Source organism: Scyliorhinus torazame, chromosome 4 (assembly GCF_047496885.1).
Source record: "Scyliorhinus torazame isolate Kashiwa2021f chromosome 4, sScyTor2.1, whole genome shotgun sequence".
Lineage (NCBI taxonomy): Eukaryota > Metazoa > Chordata > Chondrichthyes > Carcharhiniformes > Scyliorhinidae > Scyliorhinus > Scyliorhinus torazame.
Window position 1 is genome coordinate 237,128,044 of NC_092710.1, and position 26,212 is coordinate 237,154,255.

General features: G+C 45.2%; 1 protein-coding gene across 2 annotated transcripts in view; it reads right to left on the minus strand.

Moving 5' to 3' along the window:
• The window catches only part of map3k7 (mitogen-activated protein kinase kinase kinase 7), a 226,774-nt gene that overhangs the window by 127,237 nt on the left and 73,325 nt on the right, over positions 1-26,212 (minus strand). For both annotated transcript variants that reach the window (XM_072499501.1, XM_072499500.1), the window contains exon 4: positions 24,038-24,083. In XM_072499501.1, the coding sequence (XP_072355602.1) occupies positions 24,038-24,083 (46 nt within the window). The remainder of the gene's footprint in view (positions 1-24,037; positions 24,084-26,212) is intronic.

Here is a 26,212-nt window from a genome sequence, read left to right on the forward strand (position 1 = left end):
GTTAGGTGGATTGGACATGCTAAAATTGCCCTTAGTGTCCACAAAAGGTTAGGAGGGGTTATTGGGTTACGGGATAGGGTGGAAGTGAGGGCTTAAGTGGGTCGGTGCAGACTCGATGGGCCGAACGACCTCCTTCCACACTGTATGTTCTGTGTTATCCCATTCGCCTGGATCAGTGCTATGTTTTGCATTATTATGAGTCCTTTCCTTTAGTTTTAGACTGTCGCCAACCTCTTCTAGTTGTCCATGGCTGGGGTTTTTTGTGAAATGGAGCCTTTCCCCTCAGGGGTATATACTCACTATCTCGTTAAATGTTTCTTTAAATATTCTCCAATGGTCTTCAGTCGTTTGACCCATTAACAGATTTTCCCAGTTTATCGTGGATAGTCTGTCTCCTCCACTTTCATCTCCGACAAGAGTACTCATTGACTTTTTTGCCACTGATTGTAGAAGCCTCTCTTCCTCTAGCCCACAAAGCCAAACTTTATCTAAGGATACCCAGCCGAAGCCCTGAACTTCCATTTTTCTTCAGTTTCTCTCATCATGCCCCCTCCAAGCTCATGTTCATACCAGAGACCTACCCTTACCATATTCTCACCAAGTTGTCCATCATTCACCTTCCCTTCCTGGCTTCCTGGTTGTCTGATATTGTTAATTGCCCTCTCTTTGCGAGTTCTGTCACTCTCTCATTAAAATCTGTTATGATGCGTCGGCATGGAGGCGCAGTGGTTCGATCCTGGCCCCCGGGTCACTGTCCGTGTAGAATTTGCACATTCTCCCCGTGTCTGCCTGGGTCTCACCCCCACAACCCAAAGATGTGCAGGAAAGGTGCCTTAAATTACCCCTTAATTGAAATAAACATTTTTTTTTTTTTTTTTTTAAAGAAAAAATCTGTTGTCATCGCCCCTCTTAAAAAAAACTTCTGGCCTTTCAAAATGCAATCCTATTCCTCTTCAAAGTCTTTGCACATGCTCTCAAATCGGTGCTCAGTTTTCTAGATCTCCATGCTTGAATCCTTCAAATCAAGTTTCCACCCAACACAACCTACACTTCTGATCAAAGTCAAAATGACATCTGTTGTGACTGTGGTGAAGGTAAACTAACCTGCTCTTCTCAACATTGTTGACCACAGCATCCTCCTACAACTTGTCCACTAATGTCCAATGGGATATGATTGCACTTGCCTGGTTCCATTCTTATCTCTCTCATAATGCCAAAGAATCACTTGCAATGGCTACTATCCCAATCCCACACTGTCACTTCTGGTGCCCCCCAAGGATCTATCCTTGGCCTCTCCTATTCCTCATCCTGATGCTGTCGTTCAGCAGCATCACCCAAAAAGACTGAATATGGTGATGGCATATTGCCTCATTACCAGTTCACTCAAGTCCTCCAATGTCTCTGTCAAACTGCTGGTCTGACATTGAATTTTGGGTGAGCAGAAATTGCCTCCAATTAAATATCATGAAGATTGAAGCTGTTGTCTTCATTCTCCACGACCAATTCCATCTCCTTTCTTAGCAGTGGGTGCACCTACACCACATGGACTGCAGCATTTCATGAAGGCAGCTCATCACCATATTCTCAATGGCAATTAAGGGATGTGCAACAAATTCTGACCTAGCCAGCAAAGCCCACATCCTGTAAAAATTAATGTTTAAAAAATTGTATGAGGCTGAGCCAGATTGTTCGCAACCTTGCTTTCATGTTTAACCTCAAAGTGAGCTGCCAACCACATAACCATGCTATCATGAAGGTCAATGATCGCTTTGCCAGGCTCAGTCTTTGTCTCAGCTCATTTGTTGCTGAAATCTTCATCCATGCCTTTGTTACCTCCAGATTTTTTTTTTCAAAAAGTGTTTTTATTGGCATTTCATTTGTTACCTCTAGATTTAACTACTTCAATGAACTCTTGATTGGCCACCATGTTCTATCCTTTTTAAACTTCAAGCCATCAAATTCTCTGATGTTTATTGGCCAGCTCGCATCAAGTCCTGTTCACCCATCACCTCTGTGCTCATTGACTGACAGTTTCCCACTAAAACAATTGGGGCGATTTTGTGCCCGCATTCACCGCAAACGTAAATGGGAAACGAGATTCTCACCGGCGAGATCTTGTTTCCAATTTTCTCCGACCCCTCCCCGTTGATGAAATGAGGTTCACACCCTTTAATTTAAATGCACTTTATTATTAACGGGCCTCCCCACTAAACATTCAAACTTCAGACTTGACAGTTTAAGAACGGGATTCAGTTGAGGGGACCCTGCCAGGGGCGCCAAGTAAGTACCACTCTTAGGGGCAGCACACATGTGGGCAGTGCCCCCAGTAAAGGTTGGCAGTGCCCCAGGTACTGTGGGTTGGGGACAGGGGAGGAGTTTAACTTCAGTGAGGATTGTGAAGCTCTTTAAAAGGTGGCACCTTGATCTCTGTGGAGCCGGCCATCAGGCCCCACTCCTCAGATGACGGCGTAAACCTCACCCCCAGATTTTCTTTTTGTTAGAGCAGCTAGAGATGCACGCCATTTTCAGTCTGAGCCCAATACTTTGACAAATTGTGGGAAAATTCCATCCAATGTTTTATTTTAAAATTGTCACCTTTCTTTTCAAATCCCTTTTAAATCTCGCCTCTTTCTATCTCTATAACCTCCTCCATCCTTCCAAAATCTCAAATGTCGACATCCCTCCAATTATGGTCCCCTCAGCAATTTTGATTTTAATTACTCTTCTACTGGCGACAGCGCCTTCAGCTGTCTTGTCCTCAACCTCTGAAATGTCCTCCTTAAACATCACTTTTTATCTAACTCTCTTTTCTCCTTTAAGGCACACCTTAAACCTACCAGAGACAGGGAAGCTCAGCCACAGTTTGACTTGCACTTTAAAGTTAGTACTATAATCTTAAACAAGTCAACTGCAATAACAAAACATTTACAAATACATAAAATAGTAAAATAAACAATGGAGCATATGGAGGAACAAAAATTAGATCTTCTTGAGCAGACAAAAGGCAGTACACAGATAGGATAAAAAATAGATTACTTTATTCATTCATGGACTGTGACCTTCACTGGCAACTTAATGCTTTAATCCTCAATTGCCCTTGAAGGTGGTGGGTGGTGAGCCGCCTTCTGTGTGCCACTGGTACTGTAAGGTAGGATTAGCTGGATTTAGACCCAGGAACAATGAAGGCAAGAAAATATATTTGAAAGTCAGATGGTGTGGGGATTTTGAGGGGGACTTGAAATTGGTGTGCTCATCATTTGCTGCCCTTGTTCTTCTAGCCAGTCGATTGTGGGTTTCGGAGGTACTGCTGTGGAAGCCTTGGCAAATTGATGTGGTGCATCTTGTAGATGCTTAAGGAGGTGTGGGTGGGGTGCCAATCCAGTGGGTCAATTTGACTTGGATGGTGTCGAGCTTCTTGAGCATTGTTGGAGCTGCACTCATGCAGGAAAGTAGGGGAGTATCTTAACATCCAGCTGAATTATGCCTTGTAGATGGGGGAAAAACTCTGGGGAGTGAGACAGTGAATTACTTGTCATAGAATGTCCATCTCTCACCTGCTCTTGGGGCCATAGTACTTCTGTGGCTGTCCCAGTTAAGTATCTGCTCAATGGTGATCTCCAGGCCGCTAATGGTGGGTGGTTCAGTGATGAGAACACCATTGAAGCAAGGGAGGTCTCTCTCTCTTGCTGAAGATGGTCATTGAGTGGCACTGAAATGGCAAAACTGTTACTTGCCATTTATTGCTTGAATGTTGTCCAGATTTTACTGCAAATGGGCAAGGGTGTTTTGTTCTCTGAGCAGTTGAACATAGAACATAGAAAAATACAGCACAGAACAGGCCCTTCGGCCCACGATGTTGTGCCGAACTTTTGTCCTAGATTAAGAACAAATTAATCTACACCCCATCATTCTACCGACATCCATGTACCTATCCAATAGCCACTTGAAGGTCCCTAATGTTTCCGACTCAACTACTTCCACAGGCAGTGCATTCCATGCCCCCACTACTTTCTGGGTAAAGAACCTACCTCTGATATCCCTCCTATATCTTCCACCTTAAATTTATGTCCCCTTGTAATGGTTTGTTCCACCCGGGGAAAAGGTTTCTGACTGTCTACTCTATCTATTCCCCTGATCATCTTATAAACCTCTATCAAGTCGCCCCTCATCCTTCTCCGTTCTAATGAGAAAAGGCCTAGCACCCTCAACCTTTCCTCATAAGACCTACTCTCCATTCCAGGCAACATCCTGGTAAATCTCCTTTGCACCTTTTCCAAAGCTTCCACATCCTTCCTAAAATGAGGCGACCAGAACTGTACACAGTACTCCAAATGTGGCCTTACCAAAGTTTTGTACAGCTGCATCATCACCTCACGGCTCTTAAATTCAATCCCTCTGCTAATGAACGCTAGCACACCATAGGCCTTCTTCACAGCTCTAGCCACTTGAGTGAGATCGAGAATACAGCAAAATCCCACCATTCGCATGCGCGATATCCCCGCAAAACTCACCAACGGTGAAATCGCAAACAATGAACATGCTCTTCAATGGGAGGCAATTAGATAGGTTCCAGCAATGGGAGGAAAACATTGGCTTGTGCAGTTACTGTACAGCAAATTGTGGTACCTGTATACGTCACATGGGGGAGCCTCTGAACAATACAGGATTTATGTTGAAAATTTTAAAAAGATAATCCTCATTTAAGAAAAAAAAAAGAGTCACCTCAAAACTGGCAGTCATAATCAGGGAATATTTTTAAATTGAACAGAGCTGTTACTGCATGCCTGGACTGAGAGATTCGGACATCTCCAAGTTAATCTTTCTCTTCGGGCTGCTCTTCAGCTGCAACTCGTCAAAGCACCACCGCTCACCACTGTCAGAAAAGTACTTTAAAAAACAATTCAATATTCTCAGCCAGGACTAATGGAAGGAATCGAGTCTCCAGGATTCTTAAGGGGGAGGGGGAGCAATCAGAAGTCGTGGTGCACATAGGCACCAACGACATAGCTAAGAAAAGGGATGAGGATCTAAAAAGTGATTTTAGGGAGTTAGGTTGGAAGCTAAAGAGTACGACAAGCAGAATAGTGATCTCAGGATTGCTACCTGTGCCACGTGCAAGTGAGGCAAGGAACAGAGAGAGAGTGCAGCTGAACACGTGGCTACAGGACTGGTGCAGGAGGGAAGGCTTCAGATATGTGGATCATTGGGATATCTTCTGGGGAAGGTGGGACCTGTATATGAAGGACGGATTGCATCTAAACTGGAGGGGCACCAATATCCTGGTCGGGAGGTTTGCTGGAGCTCTTCGGGAGCGTTTAAACTAGTTTGGCAGGGAGATGGGAACCAGAGCTATGGATCAGAGGATAGGGTAGCAGTTGAACAGGCAGAAATAGTATGTAGCAAGTCTGTGAGGAAGGATAGACAATTGATAGGGCAAAGTTGCACTCAGTGGAATGGGTTAAAGTATGTCTGTTTCAATGCAAGGCGTGTCAGGAATAAGGGAGATGAACTTAAGAGCATGGATCAGTACTTGGAACTATGATGTCGTGGTCATTACAGAGACATGGATTTCACAGGGGCAGGAATGGTTGTTAGATATTCCGGGGTTTAGATGTTTTCAGAAGAATAGGGAGGGAGGTAAAAGAGGAGGGGGAGTGGCACTGTTAATTAGGGAGTGCACCACAGCTGCAGAAAAGGAGGTAGTTGAGAAGGGTTTGTCTACTGAGTCAGTATGGGTGGAGGTCAGAAACAAGAAAGGAGCAGTCACTTTATTGGGAGTTTTCTATAGACCCCCCAATAGCAGCAGAGAGATAGAGGTACAGATTGGGCGGCAGATCTTGGAAAAGTGCAGAAGTACCAGAGTTGTTGTCATGGGTGACTTCAACTTTCCTAATATTGACTGGAACCTCCTTAGTGCAAATGGTTTGGATGGAGCAGATTTTGTCAGGTGTGTACAGAAAGGATTCCTGACTCAATATGTAGATAGGCCGACTAGGGGGGAGGCCATATTGGACTTGGAGCTCGGCAACAAACCAGGCCAGGTGTCAGATGTCTCGGTGGGAGAGCATTTCGGTGACAGTGACCACAACTCCTTGACCTTTACCATAGTCATGGAGAGGGATAGGAACACACAGTATGGGAAGGTATTTAATTGGGAGAGGGGAAATCATACTGCTATTAGACAGGAGCTGAGGAGCATAAAGTGGGAACAATTGTTCTTGGGGAAATGCACAGCAGTAATGTGGGGATTGTTTAAGGAGCACTTGCTGCGAGTGCTGAATAGTTTTGTCCCACTGAGACGAGAAAGGAATGATAAGAGAAGTAGAGCTTCTAGTCAAGAGGAAGAAGGAAGCTTATGTAAGGTCGAGGAAGCAAGGATCTGACTCGGCTCTAGAGGGTTACAAGGTAGCCAGGAAGGAACTCAATGGACTGAGGAGAGCTAGAAGGGGGCATGAAAAAAACCTGGCGGGAAGGATTAGAGAAAACCCCAAGGCGTTCTACACTTATTTGAGAAATGAGAGGATCATCAGAGTGAGAGTAGGGCCGATCAGGGATAGTGGGGGAACTTGTACCTAGAGTCCGAGATGGGGAGGTCCTAAACGAATACTTTGTTTCAGTAATCACTAGAGAGAGGGACCTTGTTGCCCATGAGAAGTGTGAACCAGGTTAATAGACTCGAACAGGTTGATATTAAGGAGGATGTGCTGGAAATTTTGAAAAGTATCAGGATAGCTAAGTTCCCTGGGCCTGACGGGATATACCCAAGGTTACTACGGGAAGCGAGGGAGAAGATTGCTGCGCCATTGGTGATGATCTTTGTGTCCTCACTCTCCACTGGAGTAGTACAGGATGATTGGAGGGAGGCGAATGTTGTTCTCCTGTTCAAAAAAGGGAATAGGGAAATCCCTGGGAATTACAGACCCATCAGTCTTACGTCTGTGGTGAGCAAAATATTGGAAAGGATTCTGAGAGATAGGATTTATGATTATTTAGAAAAACATAATTTGATTAAAGATAGTCAGCATGGCTTTGTGAGGGGCAGGTCATGCCTCACAAGCCTCATTGAATTCTTTGAGGATGTGACGAGACACATTGATGAAGGTCGGGCAGTGGATGTGGTGTACATAGATTTCAGTAAGGCATTTGATAAGGTTCCCCATGGTAGGCTCATTCAGAAAGTTAGGGGGCATGGTCTACAGGGAAATTTGGCTGTCTGGATACAGAATTGGCTGGTCGAAAGAAGACAGCGAGTGGGAGTGGATGGAAAGTATTCCACCTGGAGGTTGGTGACCAGTGGTGTCCCGCAAGGATCTGTTCTGGGACCTCTGCTCTTTGTGGTTTTTATAAATGACTTGAATGAGGAAGTAGAAGGGTGGGTTAGTAGGTTTGCCGATGACACGAAGGTTGGGGGAGTTGTAGATAGTGTTGAGGGTTGTTGCAGGTTACAACAGGAAATTGACAGGATGCAGAGCTGGGCTGAGAAGTGGCAGATGGAGTTCAACCTTGATAAATGTGAAGTGATTCATTTTGGAAGGTCGAATGTGAAAGCTGAATACAGGGTTAAAGGCAGGATTCTTGGAAGTGTGGAGGAACAGAGGGATCTTGGGGTCCACGTACAAGGATCCCTCAAAGTTGCCACCCAGGTTGATAGGGTTGTTAAGAAGGCGTATGGTGTGTTGGCTTTCATTAACAGGGGGATTGACTTTAAGAGCCGCGAGGTTTTGCTGCAGCTTTATAAAACTCTAGTTAGACCACACTTGGAATAGTGTGTCCAGTTCTGGTCGCCTCATTATAGGAAGGATGTGGATGCTTTGGAGAGGGTATGGAGGAGATTTACCAGGTTGCTGCCTGGACTGGTGGGCATGTTATATGAAGAAAGGTTGTGGGAGCTAGGGCTTTTCTCACTGGAGCGAAGAAGGCAGAGAGGTGACTTGATAGAGGTGTACAAGGTGATGAGAGGCATGGATAGAGTGGATAGCCAGAGACTTTTCCCCAGGGTGGAAATGGCTGTCACGAGGGGACATAATTTTAAGGTGATTGGAGGAAGGTATAGGGGAGATGTCAGAGGTAGGTTCTTTACACAGAGAGTCGTGGGTGTGTGGAATGCACTGCTAGCAGAGGTGGTGGAGTCAAAGTCATTAGGGACATTTAAGCAACTCTTAGACAGGCACATGGACAGCAGTAAATTGAAGGGGTGTAGGTTAGGTTGATCTTCGATTAGGATAATTGGTTGGCACAACATTGTGGGCTGAAGGGCCTGTACTGTGCTGTACTGTTCTATGTTCTATGAATTTGCTATCATCTCCTTAGTAAAACATGTTGAGGTTTCCGCTCTGTCATGGCTGTCCTTTCCTCAGGGAAAGAAAAGAGAAAGGAAAGAAATCGTGGATAAGCGAACAATTGCTCATACCATGGGCAAGGGGGTGTACAAAGGCTTTAGCATGAGTAAGCGAATGCATGGACAAAGAAGACATAAAAAGTGGGGCTTTACTGTAGGTCAAAAAACAACAACTTAGAAGGTTGACTGCCTCAAAGTAGAAAAGTCACCCAGTCCGGATGGGATGCATCCTTGATTTCTAAGACCCAGGGATGAAAAGAGAGCCATGGTAACAATCAGAGGACTGGAGAATTGTGACATCCCTGTTACATGTTAGTCCAAGTTCGGTGATGAGGAAACTTAGACAGATATCTGGGACACAATTAATTGGCATTTGGAAAATTGCAGGCTATTAAATCGAAGTCCACACAGGTTCCATCAGGCAACCTTTTTGATGAACTTCATCAGGTTATTCAATGAAACAATGGAAAAGATTGGAGATAGCATGTACATGTTGTTGTTACGTACATGGACTTTCAAATGGCAAGCGACAAAGTACCACTTAATAGATAATAAAAACAAAAAATGCTGGAAACACTCAGCAGGTCACACAGCATCTGTGGAACGTTTCACGTCATCACAATTATCGGAGCCTTTTGGCAGTTGTTGAGAAAGGAAATGTGGCTCTGAAAGCAATGAAAGTGAACAAGGTAAAAGAAACAAATGGATACCCTGTCAGAAAGAACAGCAGAACTTCAAGGTGGGCACTCCTGAAAGAGAAGTCACAGTGAAGTAAGCACTAATACACAAGCAAAATACAGCTGATGCGTCAAATCTGGTATAAAAAGTGCTAGAAATACACAGCAGTTCCAGCAGCATCTGTGGATATTTAAGGCTGATGACCGTTCAGTGATATTAGTTGGAGAAGGCTGTTAAAAAAAGAATATAGAATCCTTGGCTTTATAAATAGAGGCATAGAGTACAAAAGCATGGAAGTTATGCTAAACCTTTATAAAACACTGGTTCGGCCTCAGCTGGAGTAGCGTGCCCAATTCTAGGCCACATTTTAGGGACAATGCAGAAGGGATTCACTAGAATGGCACCAGCTAAGAGAGACTTCAGTTGTGTGGAGACACTGAAGAAGCTGAGAAAGAAAAAAAGACTTGTACTTACGTAGCAATTCAGCGTGCTGGCACACACAGCAAGTGTTTTTTTTCACCAAATTGAAAATTGAACAGAGTTTTGCTACCTTTTCGTTTTATTTAAATTAAGAAGCAGAGCAGCTTGCGCCATAGCCAAAACTGGACAGGTGACAAGTTTCTTGCCCATCACTTGAGAGAGAGTGGGACAGGACACAAAAAAAACTTGCCGAGTTATTTACAAAGGATAGATTGACTGTTATAAAAACTTACAAAGAATTCATTCGCAAATTATACAAGTACAATCAATGTTTAATTAGAATTGATACTGCTAATTTGCAGAACATGTAACTTTGGGACCATTCGAGAGCATTGTAAAGACAGTTGAGCATGAAGCACAATTAGCAAAACTAAAGAAAATATTACGAAGTCTGACAACACCAGGTTAAAGTCCAACAGGTTTGTTTCGATGTCACTAGCTTTCGGAGCGCTGCTCCTTCCTCAGGTGAATGAAGAGGTATGTTCCAGAAACACATATATAGACAAATTCAAAGATGCCAAACAATGCTAGGAATGCGAGCATTAGCAGGTGATTCAATCTTTACAGATCCAGAGTGCTCCTCGGTGAAGGTACGCTGGTCTGCTCCTCAGTGAAGGTACGCTGGTCTGCTCCTCGGTGAAGGTACGCTGGGCTGCTCCTCGGTGAAGGTACGCTGGGCTGCTCCTCGGTGAAGGTACGCTGGGCTGCTCCTCGGTGAAGGTACGCTGGGCTGCTCCTCGGTGAAGGTACGCTGGGCTGCTCCTCGGTGAAGGTACGCTGGGCTGCTCCTCGGTGAAGGTACGCTGGGCTGCTCCTCGGTGAAGGTACGCTGGGCTGCTCCTCGGTGAAGGTACGCTGGGCTGCTCCTCGGTGAAGGTACGCTCTGGATCTGTAAAGATTGAATCACCTGCTAATGCTCGCATTCCTAGCATTGTTTGGCATCTTTGAATTTGTCTATATATGTGTTTCTGGAGCAGACCTCTTCATTCACCTGAGGAAGGAGCAGCGCTCCGAAAGCTAGTGACATCGAAACAAACCTGTTGGGACTTTAACCTGGTGTTGTAAGACTTCGTACTGTGCTCACCCCAGTCCAACGCCGGCATCTCCACATTAAAGAAAATATGTTGTTTGAACAGCATTTTTAGGGACGTTGAAATATAAACTCAGTTAGTTAGAATTTCTTCCACCTTGGTGATAAGGTTAGAGCAAACACACATTGCAGCCAAGGCTCTCTTTTGAAAAGTGAAAAGTCACTTCTATTGAAAACAGCTCAACACAGATCCATTTCTCTTTCATTTGGTCCACCTAGTGGCTGTATCCAGTACTGGCACTGATAAAACAGTATTCTGGCGCAGCCATTCAACTTTTTAAATATCTAACTTAAAGTGCACCAAGTAATTGTTACCCTAATCTACACGACAAAATATATCACAGACGTTGAAAAGTACTTTAGGGGCAGTCACAATTTGTCATTTCTTGCAGCAAGCATTTTGGGAAATCAAAGGCGAACATTTGTTTTTAGCTATTAAACTGAATCATTCACATTTGTCCAAGACATACCTTGAACATTAAATCTGGATTGAGGAATCAACCACGTTCGCTTTACTCTTATAATCTTAAAGCATGAGAAATGAGTACAAGTAGAGTTTGATGAGACAGGGAGGAGGGGATCAGCCCCTCTTTTCTCTAGTACATCTGCTTTTCAAAATAAAGGTCTTAGGGAATTTGGAGTGCAAGGGGGAAAAGGAGGGACTTTAAGTAACTCTTACAGTACAGAGCACTGGAGGTCAGAGAGAGCGAATCTGCTGAGGAGCAGTCCAGCGTACCTTCACTGAGGAGCAGCCCAGCGTACCTTCACCGAGGAGCAGCCCAGCGTACCTTCACCGAGGAGCAGCCCAGCGTACCTTCACCGAGGAGCAGCCCAGCGTACCTTCACCGAGGAGCAGCCCAGCGTACCTTCACCGAGGAGCAGCCCAGCGTACCTTCACCGAGGAGCAGCCCAGCGTACCTTCACCGAGGAGCAGCCCAGCGTACCTTCACCGAGGAGCAGCCCAGCGTACCTTCACCGAGGAGCAGCCCAGCGTACCTTCACCGAGGAGCAGCCCAGCGTACCTTCACCGAGGAGCAGCCCAGCGTACCTTCACCGAGGAGCAGCCCAGCGTACCTTCACCGAGGAGCAGCCCAGCGTACCTTCACCGAGGAGCAGCCCAGCGTACCTTCACCGAGGAGCAGCCCAGCGTACCTTCACCGAGGAGCAGCCCAGCGTACCTTCACCGAGGAGCAGCCCAGCGTACCTTCACCGAGGAGCAGCCCAGCGTACCTTCACCGAGGAGCAGCCCAGCGTACCTTCACCGAGGAGCAGCCCAGCGTACCTTCACCGAGGAGCAGCCCAGCATACCTTCACTCTACTGAGGAGCCCAGGTACCTTCACTCCACTCTGAGGAGCAGCCCAGTGTATCTTCGCCCTACTCTTTTTTAAAATAAATTTAGAGTATCCAATTATTTTTTGTCCAATTAAGGGGCAATTTAGCATGGCCAATTCACCTAACCTGCACATCTTTGGGTTGTGGGTGTGAAACCCACTTAGACACGGGGAGAATGTACAAACTCCACACGGACAGTGACCCAGGGCCGTGATTCAAACCCAGGTCCTGAGTGCCGTAAGCAGCAATGCTAACCATTGTGCCAGGTGCTGTCCCTTCTTCACTCTACTCGAAGGAGCAGCCCCAGCGTTCCTTCACTCTACTCGAAGGAGCAGCCCCAGCGTTCCTTCACTCTACTCGAAGGAGCAGCCCCAGCGTTCCTTCACTCTACTCGAAGGAGCAGCCCCAGCGTTCCTTCACTCTACTCGAAGGAGCAGCCCAGCGTTCCTTCACTCTACTCGAAGGAGCAGCCCAGCGTACCTTCACTGAGGAGCAGCCCAGCGTACCTTCACCGAGGAGCAGCCCAGCGTACCTTCACCGAGGAGCAGCCCAGCGTACCTTCACCGAGGAGCAGCCCAGCGTACCTTCACCGAGGAGCAGCCCAGCGTACCTTCACCGAGGAGCAGCCCAGCGTACCTTCACCGAGGAGCAGCCCAGCGTACCTTCACTGAGGAGCAGCCCAGCGTACCTTCACCGAGGAGCAGCCCAGCGTACCTTCACCGAGGAGCAGCCCAGCGTACCTTCACCGAGGAGCAGCCCAGCGTACCTTCACCGAGGAGCAGCCCAGCGTACCTTCACCGAGGAGCAGCCCAGCGTACCTTCACCGAGGAGCAGCCCAGCGTACCTTCACCGAGGAGCAGCCCAGCGTACCTTCACCGAGGAGCAGCCCAGCGTACCTTCACTGAGGAGCAGCCCAGCGTACCTTCACTGAGGAGCAGCCCAGCGTACCTTCACCGAGGAGCAGCCCAGCGTACCTTCACCGAGGAGCAGCCCAGCGTACCTTCACCGAGGAGCAGCCCAGCGTACCTTCACCGAGGAGCAGCCCAGCGTACCTTCACCGAGGAGCAGCCCAGCGTACCTTCACTGAGGAGCAGCCCAGCGTACCTTCACCGAGGAGCAGCCCAGCGTACCTTCACCGAGGAGCAGCCCAGCGTACCTTCACCGAGGAGCAGCCCAGCGTACCTTCACCGAGGAGCAGCCCAGCGTACCTTCACTGAGGAGCAGCCCAGCGTACCTTCACTGAGGAGCAGCCCAGCGTACCTTCACTGAGGAGCAGCCCAGCGTACCTTCACTCTACTCTGAGGAGTATTTGCTAATGGCTGGGGAGGGTTCAAACGGGAATGGTGGGGAGATGGGAACCTAAACAGGATGACAAGGGAAAGTGAAACAAGGATAGTTATTGAAGAACAGCAAAATGCAAAAAATGGTAGACAGGATAATCAAGGACAAGGGGCAACTAGGGCCACAGTACAAAGAAAAGTTAGGATGATTAAAAATGGCAAAAAGGGAAGCCTAAAAGCTTTGTATTGTCACGACTCCCTGCTTGACCTGGAGTTGCAACACAAGTTAAATTAGATGTTATTTTAAAAAAAGCGAAGGCCCACCACCCACATCAACCAACCACACCATTCACACCACACCACCCACACCAGAAGGACATTTGACACACTAGGATAACTTCTACCTAATGTCTTTCTGAATGGTACTTTCTTTTCCTTCAGCTTGTAATGATCTTCACTGCAGACCCACAAAGACAGCAGAAAATGGCAGCAGAGAGGAAGAAAACACATCTCTTCCTTCAGGGATTTGGAGGCTTCTGGCCAGGTTGTCTACTATTTCTGTAGTTCAGGATCCTTTCAAGTTCACAGCAAGGATGTGGCAAGCACTCACTGGTGTTAGAACAAAAAAGCAGGTCTTTTAGTGAGAGAAAGCGAGCTCGTTCCTTCTCCTTCCAAGCTAGAATCACTTCTTCCCAGCTCTCTCAAAAAACATCGCGCAGGAACCAATCACTGACTTTTGTCAGGCAGAAAACTGTCACTAGCCAAACCATCGAACTGACTTCCTCGAAAGCTGGTTCACGAGATTCACTCAGCGCTAAAGCGTCTGGTTCTGCCTTTCCAAAATATAAACCTGTAACACAATGTCCTGACAAGCAAGCTGTTTCAACTCGAGTCCTCTTCTTAAAGGCACTTTTTGATTAGGTTCCACAGACCAAAAGTAACAAAAAAACAAAGAGAAAATGGGAATAAAGGAAATAAACAGGAAGGATTCTTACAGTAGCTTAATGCACAAAATATCCGGGGTGAGGTAGACAAACTAATGGCACAAATGGAAACATGGTTACAAGGAGACCAAAACTGTGAACTTAATATTCAGGGATATTTGACCTTTCAGGAGGACAGGAGGAAGAAAAAGGTGGTGGGGCAGCACTATTAATAAGAGATGAAACGAGGACAGTTTTGAGAGATGCTCTAGACTTGGATGATGTAGAGTCCATTTGGGTGGAGTAAAAAACAGCAAGGGAAAAAAAGACATTGGCAATAGTATATAGTCCGCCAAACATTAGCCACACTGTGGGAAAGGGTAGGAGCATGTAAAACGAATAGAGCAATAATTATGGGTGACTTTAATTTTCATGTTTATTGGATTAATCAAGTTTGAACAAGTACGACAATGAATTCATAGGGTGCATTTGGGATAATTTCCTAGAGCAATATGTCTAGGGAACAGGTTATCTTGGATCTGGTAATGGGTAATTAGGCAGGTTTAATAAATGAACTGAAAGCAAAAGATCCCCTCGGAAGTAGTGTTCATAATATGATAGAATTTAATATTCAGTTTGAGAATGAGAAACTTGGAGCGGAAACAACTGTGTTGAACTTAACGAAAGGGAATTGCAATGAAATGAGGATAGAGTTAGCTAAATTAGACTGAGTAGATAGATTAGCAGGAAAGACAGTAAACAAGCAATGGCAGACATTTAAGGAGGTAATTCATGATTCTCAGCAAAAATATATCCCAGTAAGCAGGAAAGATTCTAAGAGGGATAAACTAACTATGGCTAACCAAGGAAGTTACGGAGAGTATCAAGTTGAAAGAAAAAGAATATAAGGAGGCAAACATCAGTGATAGCTCGAAGGCTGGGATGAATTCAGAATCCAGCAAAGGAGGACTAAAAAGGTAATAAAGAGAGAGAAAATAAACTATGAAAGCAAACTAGTGAGGAATATAAAAATTGACAGACAGCAAGAGCTTCTTTAATATATAAAAAGGAAGAGCTAAGTCAAAGTGAACACAGGCCCCTCAGAAAATGAATCTGGGGAGATCGTTGTGGGGAACAAGGAAATGGCAGAGCTTAAACAGATATTATGCACCAGTCTTTACAGAGGAGGGTACTTCGATCCCATTAAGATTAAATAATATGGGGGAAGAATTAAATACCATTACCATCACTATAATAGTATTAGACAAACTAATGGGGCTAAAGGCAGATAGGTCCCCTGGCCCTGATGGCTTGCATCCTAGGGTCCGAAAAGAAATAGCTACAGAAATAGTGGACGCGTTGGTTGTAATTTTCCAAAAATGTTTGGATTCTGGAAAAGTACTGGGGAATTGGAAAACTGCCAATGTGACATCCCCATTCAAAGAGGGAGGGAACCAAAATGCAGGTAACTATAGGCCAATTAGTCTAAAATCAATTGTAGGAAAAATATTAGAATCAATTATTAAGTAATAGCAGCACATTTGGAAAATCATAATCTAATCAAGCAGGTCAACATGGCTTCATGAAAAGGAAATAATGTCTGACTAATTTATTTAGAGTTTTTCGAGGCAGTCTCAACCAGAGCAGATCGAGGGGAACTAGTAGAGGTGTTGTATTTTGACTTCCTGAAGGCATTCGGCAAGGAAAAGATCTCATGGTGTTGGAGATAGAATATTTGCTAATGGGCAATTGGAGAGTGGCAATGAGTAATTGGAGAGCGAGGATAAGGGGCTCTTTTTCAGGATAGCGACCTGTAACCAGTGGGGTACCACAGGGATGTGATGGGATCGCAACTGTTTACAATATATATTAATGACTTGGAGGAAGGAAGCGAAAGTACTGCAGCCAAATTTGCAAGCGACACAAGAATAGGAGGAAAGCGAGTTGAGAGAGTGGGCAAAATTGTTGACAAATGGAGTATAAGGTGACGAAATGTGAAGTTGTTCGTTTTGGAAAGAAGAACAAAAGAACAGAGTATTATTTAAATGGAGAAAAACTGCAGAAAACTGCAACACAAAGGAACTTGGGGGTACTAATGCATGAAGCACAGAAACCTACCACACAGGAGCAGCAGGTAATCAGGAAGGCTAATAGAATGTTGGCCCTTATTTCAAGGGGGTTGGAAAATAAGAGTAGGAAAGGCTTGCTGCAAATGTACACGGTACCGGTGAGAGCACATCTGGAGTACTATGAGCAGTTTTGGTTCCCTTATTTAAGGAAATAAATGATTTCATTGGGGCGACTCAGAGAAGGTTCATGAAATGAAAATGAAAATCGCTTATTGTCACAAGTAGGCTTCAAATGAAGTTACTGTGAAAAGCCCCTAGTCAAAGAACAAAGAACAAAGAACAAAGAAATGTACAGCACAGGAACAGGCCCTTCGGCCCTCCAAGCCCGTGCCGACCATACTGCCCGACTAAACTACAATCTTCTACACTTCCTGGGTCCGTATCCTTCTATTCCCATCCTATTCATATATTTGTCAAGATGCCCCTTAAATGTCCCTATCGTCCCTGCCTCCACTACCTCCTCCGGTAGTGAGTTCCAGGCACCCACTACCCTCTGCGTAAAAAACTTGCCTCGTACATCTACTCTAAACTTTGCCCCTCTCACCTTAAACCTATGCCCCCTAGTAATTGACCCCTCTACCCTGGGGAAAAGCCTCTGACTATCCACTCTGTCTATGCCCCTCATAATTTTGTATACCTCTATCAGGTCGCCCCTCAACCTCCTTCGTTCCAGTGAGAACAAACCGAGTTTATTCAATCGCTCCTCATAGCTTATGCCCTCCATACCAGGCAACATTCTGGTAAATCTCTTCTGCACCCTCTCTAAAGCCTCCACATCCTTCTGGTAGTGTGGCGACCAGAATTGAACACTATACTCCAAGTGTGGCCTAACTAAGGTTCTATACAGCTGCAACATGACTTGCCAATTCTTATACTCAATGCCCCGGCCAATGAAGGCAAGCATGCCGTATGCCTTCTTGACTACCTTCTCCACCTGTGTAGCCCCTTTCAGTGATCTGTGGACCTGTACTCCTAGATCTCTTTGACTTTCAATACTCTTGAGGGTTCTACCATTCACTGTATATTCCCTACCTGCATTAGCCCTTCCAAAATGCATTACCTCACATTTGTCCAGGTTAAACTCCATCTGCCATCTCTCCGCCCAAGTCTCCAGACAATCTAAATCCTGCTGTATCCTCAGACAGTCCTCATCGCTATCCGCAATTCCACCAACCTTTGTGTCGTCTGCAAACTTACTAATCAGACCAGTTACATTTTCCTCCAAATCATTTATATATACTACAAAGAGCAAAGGTCCCAGCACTGATCCCTGTGGAACACCACTGGTCACAGCCCTCCAATTAGAAAAGCATCCCTCCATTGCTACCCTCTGCCTTCTATGGCCTAGCCAGTTCTGTATCCACCTTGCCAGTTCACCCCTGATCCCGTGTGACTTCACCTTTTGTACTAGTCTACCATGAGGGACCTTGTCAAAGGCCTTACTGAAGTCCATATAGACAACATCTACTGCCCTACCTGCATCAATCATCTTAGTGACCTCCTCGAAAAACTCTATCAAGTTAGTGAGACACGACCTCCCCTTCACAAAACCGTGCTGCCTCTCACTAATACGTCCATTTGCTTCCAAATGGGAGTAGATCCTGTCTCGAAGAATTCTCTCCAGTAATTTCCCTACCACTGAAGTAAGGCTCACCGGCCTGTAGTTCCCGGGATTATCCCTGCCACCCTTCTTAAACAGAGGAACAACATTGGCTATTCTCCAGTCCTCCGGGACATCCCCTGAAGACAGCGAGGATCCAAAGATTTCTGTCAAGGCCTCAGCAATTTCCTCTCCAGCCTCCTTCAGTATTCTGGGGTAGATCCCATCCGGCCCTGGGGACTTATCTACCTTAATATTTTTTAAGACACCCAACACCTCGTCTTTTTGGATCACAATGTGACCCAGGCTATCTACACCCCCTTCTCCAGACTCAACATCTACCAATTCCTTCTCTTTGGTGAATACTGATGCAAAGTATTCATTTAGTACCTCGCCCATTTCCTCTGGCTCCACACATAGATTCCCTTGCCTATCCTTCAGTGGGCCAACCCTTTCCCTGGCTACCCTCTTGCTTTTTATGTAAGTGTAAAAAGCCTTGGGATTTTCCTTAACCCTATTTGCCAATGACTTTTCATGACCCCTTCTAGCCCTCCTGACTCCCTGCTTAAGTTCCTTCCTACTTTCCTTATATGCCACACAGGCTTCGCCTGTTCCCAGCCTTTTAGCCCTGACAAATGCCTCCTTTTTCTTTTTGACGAGGCCTACAATATCATTCGTCATCCAAGGTTCCCGAAAATTGCCGTATTTATCTTTCTTCCTCACAGGAACATGCCTGTCCTGTATTCCTATCAACTGACACTTGAAAGCCTCCCACATGTCAGATGTTGATTTGCCCTCAAACATCCGCCCCCAATCTATGTTCTTCAGTTCCCGCCTAATATTGTTATAATTAGCCTTCCCCCAATTTAGCACATTCATCCTCGGACCACTCTTATCCTTGTCCACCAGTACTTTAAAACTTACTGAATTGTGGTCACTGTTACCGAAATGCTCCCCTACTGAAACATCTACCACCTGGCCGGGCTCATTCCCCAATACCAGGTCCAGTACCGCCTCTTCCCTAGTTGGACTGTTTACATATTGTTTTAAGAAGCCCTCCTGGATGCTCCTTACAAACTCTGCCCCGTCTAAGCCCCTGGCACTAAGTGAGTCCCAGTCAATATTGGGGAAGTTGAAGTCTCCCATCACCACAACCCTGTTGTTTTTACTCTTTTCCAAAATCTGTCTACCTATCTGCTCCTCTATCTCCCGCTGGCTGTTGGGAGGCCTGTAGTATACCCCCAACATTGTGACTGCACCCTTCTTATTCCTGATCTCTACCCATATAGCCTCACTGCCCTCTGAGGTGTCCTCTCGCTGTATAGCTGTGATACTCTCCTGAACAAGTAGCGCAACTCCGCCTCCCCTTTTACATCCCCCTCTATCCCGCCTGAAACATCTAAATCCTGGAACGTTTAGCTGCCAATCCTGCCCTTCCCTCAACCAGGTCTCTGTAATGGCAACAACATCATAGTTCCAAGTAGTAATCCAAGCTCTAAGTTCATCTGCCTTACCCGTAATGCTCCTTGCATTAAAACATATGCACTTCAGGCCACCAGACCCGCTGTGTTCAGCAACTTCTCCCCGTCTGCTCTGCCTCAGAGCCACACTGTCCATATTCCCTAGTTCTCCCTCAACGCTCTCACCTTCTGACCTATTGCTCCCGTGCCCACCCCCCTGCCATACTAGTTTAAACCCTCCCGTGTGACACTAGCAAATCTCGCGGCCAGGATATTTATGCCTCTCCGGTTTAGATGCAACCCGTCCATCTTATACAGGTCACACCTGCCCCGGAAGAGCTCCCAGTGGTCCAGATAACAGAAACCCTCCCTCCTACACCAGCTGTTTAGCCACGTGTTTGTCTGCTCTATCTTCCTATTTCTAGCCTCACTGGCACGTGGCACAGGGAGTAATCCCGAGATTACAACCCTCGAGGTCCTGTCTTTCGGCGACACATTCGGCCACATTCCGGCGCCTGTTCGGGAAGGCTGGTACGGGAATTGAACCGCGTTGCTGGCCTGCATCATTAGGATGATCCCCAGTATGAAGGGACTGTCTTATGAGCAAAGGTTAAGCCGGTTGGGACTCTCATTGGAATTCAGAACAATGGGGTGATCTCATTGAAACATATAGGATTCTTAATGGGCTTGACAGGGTAAATACTAAGATATTTCCAATCATGTGAGAGTCGAAGACCAGAGGGCATAGTCTCAGAATAAAGGATTGCCAATTTAAGACTGCAATGAGGAGAATTCTTTTCTCAGAGGGTGAGAGTTTTTGGAACTCCTTGTTACGCAACTTGAGGGCAGAGTCCTTGTGTATATTTAAGGCAGAGATATGTTGCTGATTTTGCCTTAGTTCAATTGCTCTGTTTTATTACCTTTGCTCTCGAGTTGCCAGGTATCTTTATGATACCGCCACGAGGTTCAAGTCCGAGTAATGATCAATAATCGAATACACCGATTAGTAAGGTTTAAATCAAAGCACATTTATTATACACAGTAATCGCTACTCATGCACAAATTCTACGTCTAAGCTACTTCTACAACTAACAGGCCTATACTTAACTTGGAACTGGCCCACCAGATCAGGGAAACAAATGGCCTTTCGTTCGGGTTCTGAGCCTGTGGGATTCGAAGTTGGTACGGATTGGTAGCTAGGAGCGCCTATCTCGTAGCGAGCGTTGAATTAAGACTTACGATTTCGATCTTCTGCTCCGGTCACGGTCAATGTTGGTTCGTTGTTGCTGGATGACCCGGGCAGGAAGAAGAGCGTGAAGAGAGCGAAGAGGTGGAGAAGAAGAGAGCGATTTGAACTTGGGGCTCGATTCTTATAGTCCCCAGGGGCTTCCCGCCTTTCGGGGCGGACCCTGTACCTGGTCCCAAGTGATTGGACTTTGTCCCAATCGCTTGGTTCGATTTTCTCCAATGCTGGAGCGGTTCCCTGATCGATGGGCGGTCTTGAAGTGCTCATTCACCTCCTTTTGTGTAGGCTCCTGCTGGCGCCGAAGAGTCTGGTTTTGCTTTGTGTGTCTAAATGTTGCTTATTGTTCCTGGGGATTGCTCATTAGTATGCAGATGGCTGTTGTTTTGTTATGCTGATGGTTGCTGGTATCGATATAGTCTGGCTTTTCCAGAGGTAAATACACAGCCAACCTGCAGCTTCTGGTTTTTGTCTTGTTGGCTGACTTTCCCATCAGCCTTTGCCGTTCGCCATTTTAAATCGGGAGTTGGCCACTTTAGGTGGCTACAGATAGATAGATTTTTGATCACTAAGAGAATCAAGGGTTAGGAGGGAAAATGGATGTGAGGAATGTTGGGTCAGCCATGATCCTACTGAATGGCGGAGCAGGCTCGAGGGGACTGAATGGTCTACTTCTGTTCCCATCTCTTGTGGCCTTAAATCAAGTGTCATGTTCAGGCACAGAGTTCAAAAGCAAGAAAGTTTCGCTAAACTTTTACGTATTTCGAGTTAGGCCTCAACTATATGTGCTCAATTCTGGCACCACACTTTCAGAAGGAGGCCAAGGCTTTTGAAAGTGTGTACAGGAGAATTATTAGAACAATTTTGAGGGGGAAGGAAGTTCAGTTACATGAAGAGACTAGAAAATTTGGGATTGTTTGAGTCAAAAGTAGGGAAGGTTTAACTTGTATGTTCAAAATTATGAAGGATGTTGCTAGGGTACATGCAGAGAAACTGTTTCCACTGACCGGAGGGTTGGTAACTAGAGCACGCAGATTTAAGATAACTGGTGAAAGAATCAGAGGGTTAGATTTTTGTTCTCCATGAGTTATGATGATCTGGAACGGACTATCTGAAAGGGTGGTGGAAACAGATGCAATAGCAATTTTCAGAAGAGAATTAGACAGATACCCGAGAAGAAAGGTTTTGCAGAGCCTTGGGAAAAGAGCAGGACAGTAGGACTCTATAGAATCTTCATAAGTGTTGGGACGTCCATCATAGGCTGAATGGGTTCCTTCTTTAGTAGATGATACAAGAAATTGTTCCAAAATCAAAATCAGTCAAGGACGACAATTAAAATGATTAGAGAAAATTCCTAATGGTAGCTAGTAACAGGGATCATAATGCAGCTGGACCATCAGTTAATGTGTTTCATTTTGGTTCCCTGGAATTAATTTTAATCATCTTGAGAGATTGTGGAGGAATTTTCCAGATTTTCTTCTTCACCCTAAATTTCCTAAGGGTTTTCAAAAATCTGTTTTAATGCCTCCCCATGAGATTGTGTGTGGATATTGGTGTGTTTGGGCAAGGGGAGGTTTGATTCTCAGTTGTCACAGCTGTATGAGATAGGTTTGATGGACCAGCAAGAATTTTACCATTTGTAAGGTTAAATTAGAAAAGAAGATCATTGATGGTAGCTAGAGTGAAAGAAAGCAATTCACTACTTTAGCAAATGCAACACCAAAGACCAGACACAGGTGAGAACATGTTTAACTTTCACATTACAGGGATGCCCTGGTAGATAATAGAGTTGCAACACAATGCAGCTAAGCGACCCAACTTGAAATTACACCAACATCAAAAGAACTCGATGAAACACCTTATTTTGAAGGATAATTTGAATAGCCCAACGGAAGACAAAATCCGACTGGAATTCCTAACTTCAGTTCAAAAGCACAAAAGTATGCACATCCCAAAACCCTAATGCCAGTCTTGTTCATGGATAATCATAAATGAAGATACTCAAAAGGTGAATAATAATGGGTCCATCATAGTCAAATAGCTTACTTGTAAGCCCAAAATTGAAGAACAAAAGATTAAAATTGCTAGAGATTGGAAAAAAACTTCTTTGCTCCAGAGTAGTAGATACAGAGCGGCACAGTAGCACAGTGGTTAGCACTGTTGCTTCACAGCACCAGGGTCCCAGGTTCGATTCCCAGCTTGGGTCACTGTCTTTGTGGAGTCTGCATGTTCTCCCTGTGTCTGCGTGGGTTTCCTCCAAGTGCTCTAATTTCCTCCCACAAGTCCCAAAAGACATTAGGTAATTTGGATATTCTGAATTCTTCCTCAGTGTACCCAAACAGGCTCCGGAATGTGGCGACTAGGGGATTTTCACAGTAACTTCATTGCAATGTTAATGTAAGCCTACTTGTGACAATAAAGATTATTATTATATGCAGAACAGACTCCAGCAAAAACAGCTGAGATAGAATTGTTAACATCTTCAAAAGGAACTGGCTGCAATAAGAGGTGGATTCCTGGCTTCGTCATTAATCATGACAATCAAATAACCCACACCAATCTGTGACTCCTGTGCTGCTGGGAGAAACTGTTATCTAAAGGGAGCAAGTGCAAAAGTGCAGGTTTGAACAATGGAGATGATTAAAAATGGAAATTTTGTCCCAAGAATTTTGGAAAATGGGTAAAAATAATGCAGAGCATTCCGGGAAAGTGATATGGTGCAGTCCATTATTTGCAAGACGACACAAGATCTGTGAAATAAAACTGAGGTTCCAATTGATTTCTTCTCGATCCATATTTTTCATTACAGGTTCTAAGAGATCTATCCACCTTGCATTGTTTCATATGAATACGATTGTTGGGGTATAGTTCTAGGGTAACAGGTACCTGGAAGTACCTTACTCAAGTAGCCATCTCCATTTGTGCGTGTTTAGAGTTTCAGCAAATTAACAGGCGGCGTAATGTGGCCACTAGGGAATTTTCACAGCAACTTCATTGCAGTGTTAACGTAAGCCTACTTGTGACACTAATAAAGATTATTATATAACTGTAAACAACATCACAGCAAAATCTGATTTGGTTCCCATCAAATACTTGTATACACTCAATGCCTGGAGACTCAGAAGGAAACCTGCTGTTTACCTGGTCTCCCTTTAGTCCAAGAGTGCCATGACCAATTGGAACATTCCCGGAAAGTGATATGGTGCTTCAGTTGAAACACGAAACATAGTACAAACCAGCGATCAAACCTGGAACCTCCTGGTCTGTAAGACTTAATGCCACACGACAAGATTGCACATTTTACTCATTAAACACTAGGGAAACAGGAGTTAGATGATCACTTTTGCTAGTGATTTTATAAATCCACCTACATTTCTAATTTAAAAAGCCACAGAAAACCTTGCATATAGGTAACAAAAATAGACATGCAAATGTTACTGTCTTACTGGGATAGTCACCAATGTAACTGGGATTTCAACTTACCATTATAAAGAGAACCTCCTTCTGCATATTCCATAACAAGGCAGACCTGGAAGAAAGTATCGCAGGGAGTTAAACCAATGGATTTGGCCATTTCCCATGAAATAGTGGGTGGAATTTTTCATTCTCTACACACGGAGTGCTGGCTATGGTGAGAAAACCGGCGTGCGACTGGCAGGCTGCCCAGACGGCTTTTCCTTTTGGATAATCCAGCACAGTGCAGAGAAATGTGGAGGCATAGCTCACACGGTCAGGCCACGGCAGTAAAAAACTGGCAGCTGGGAATCCTGAGATTCTAGAATTTTAGAGGGTTCCACGTTCTCCAAAGGGCAACAGAGGGTCCCCCCACACATGGAAAAAGGGACCGACCCCCCCCTCACAAACTGTTATGGGGAACCCTCTCTACTGTGGATCTCCTCAGTCAACACCCCCGCCCCCTGGCAGTTGGAATAGTTTCTCTCTATCCACCATTTTGGTTTCCCTTAATATCTTAAAAACTTTAATCAATCCCCAAACAGGCGCGGACGATGTGGCGACTAGGGGTTTTCACAGTAACTTCATTGAAGCCTACTTGTGACAATAAGCGATTTTCATTCATTTTCATTTCAATCACACCTTAACCGTCTAAATTCTAGAGAATACATCCTGGTTTACTTGACTATTCCAACATACTTCTGCCTGGTCTCCCACATGCCCTCCATAAAGTGGAGGTCATCCAAAACTCTGCTGCCCATACCTTAATTCACAAGAACTCCTCTGCTCATTAACCTATATTGGTCATACAATGTCTTGATTTTCCAAATTCTTCCATGGCCTTGCCTCTCCCAATTTCTGTGCAATCTCCTCCAGCCCCAAGACCCTGCGAGATATTGATGCTCTTCTAATTCTGGCTTCCTGTGCACCCCGAATTTTAGCCTTGCATCATTGATGGCCATACCTTCGGTTGCCTAGGCCCGAAGCTCTGAAACACCCTATCTAAACTTCTCCATCTCTATATCACATTCATCCTTTAAGATACACCTGGAATTCCATACTGCGCAGGAGGAGGCCATTCAGCCCGTTGAGTCTACAGCCACCCTCTGAAAGAGTACCCTACCGAGGTCCACGTCCATGCCACCGTCCTAACCCCATAACTCCACCTAACCTCCATATCTGGACACGAAGGAGCAATTTTAGCATGGTTAATCCACCTAACCTGCATATCTTTGGACTGTGGGAGAAAACCAGAGCATCCGGTGGAAACCCACGCAGACACAGGGAGAACATGAAAACTCCACACAGACAATCATTCAAGGCCCAAATAGAACCTGGGTCCCTGGCTCTGTGAGGCAGAAGTGCTCACCACTATTCCATCGTGCCGCCCCCTCTCTGACAAGCTTATCACCTGACCTAATTCTTTTAATCTGACTTGGTCCTGTTTTATGATGTTCCTGTGGAATGCCTTGGGAGATTTCAATATGTTAATAGTGTTATATAAATATATGTTTTGGTGTAGTTTGTGTAATCTTTCCTTGCAAGTTAACCTTTGGGAGTCTTGGTATCATTCTGATAAACCTACACTGCACTCCTTCCAAGGCCAATATATCCTTCCTAAGGTGCGGTGCCCAAAACAGGAATGGTCTAACCAGGGTTTTGTTAGCTTAAGCGTAACTTTTACTCCCTTGAATTTTGTCAGATGCTGTCAGATATCCAATTGTATTTAGGCTGCATTCATCGAACTTGAACATTGGGAAGATTAAAGCTACCATTGTCAGGCCATGCAAAAACTACATTTTATGCTCCTGATCCCAACCCCTTTTCAACTGCAAGCTGTTTTACAACATAATCGACATTCTTTGTTCCTCTAAGCCGTTTGTCCATCCCCCTTCTTCACCCAACAATGGTGAAGATGTCTTCAGCCATCGAGGCTCCATACTCTGGAGTTCTCTCCTTTAACATCTCTGCCTCCATCTCTTAGTCAACCTTTAAGCCCTCCTTAAAATCTATCTTTTAGAACCCTTGTAAGGGTTTTGGGATGTTCTTTTCTATATTAGAGGTGCAATGGAAATGCAAGTTTTTGTTAGGGTGCAGCATAAATGGTTGCAAATGGGAAAAATCTAGAAACTGCCTTTGCTCTCCAGGACACTCCTGGTGTAACAGGTAGTTTTGATCAAGAAATTCAGAGAAAGCTCTAGAAGG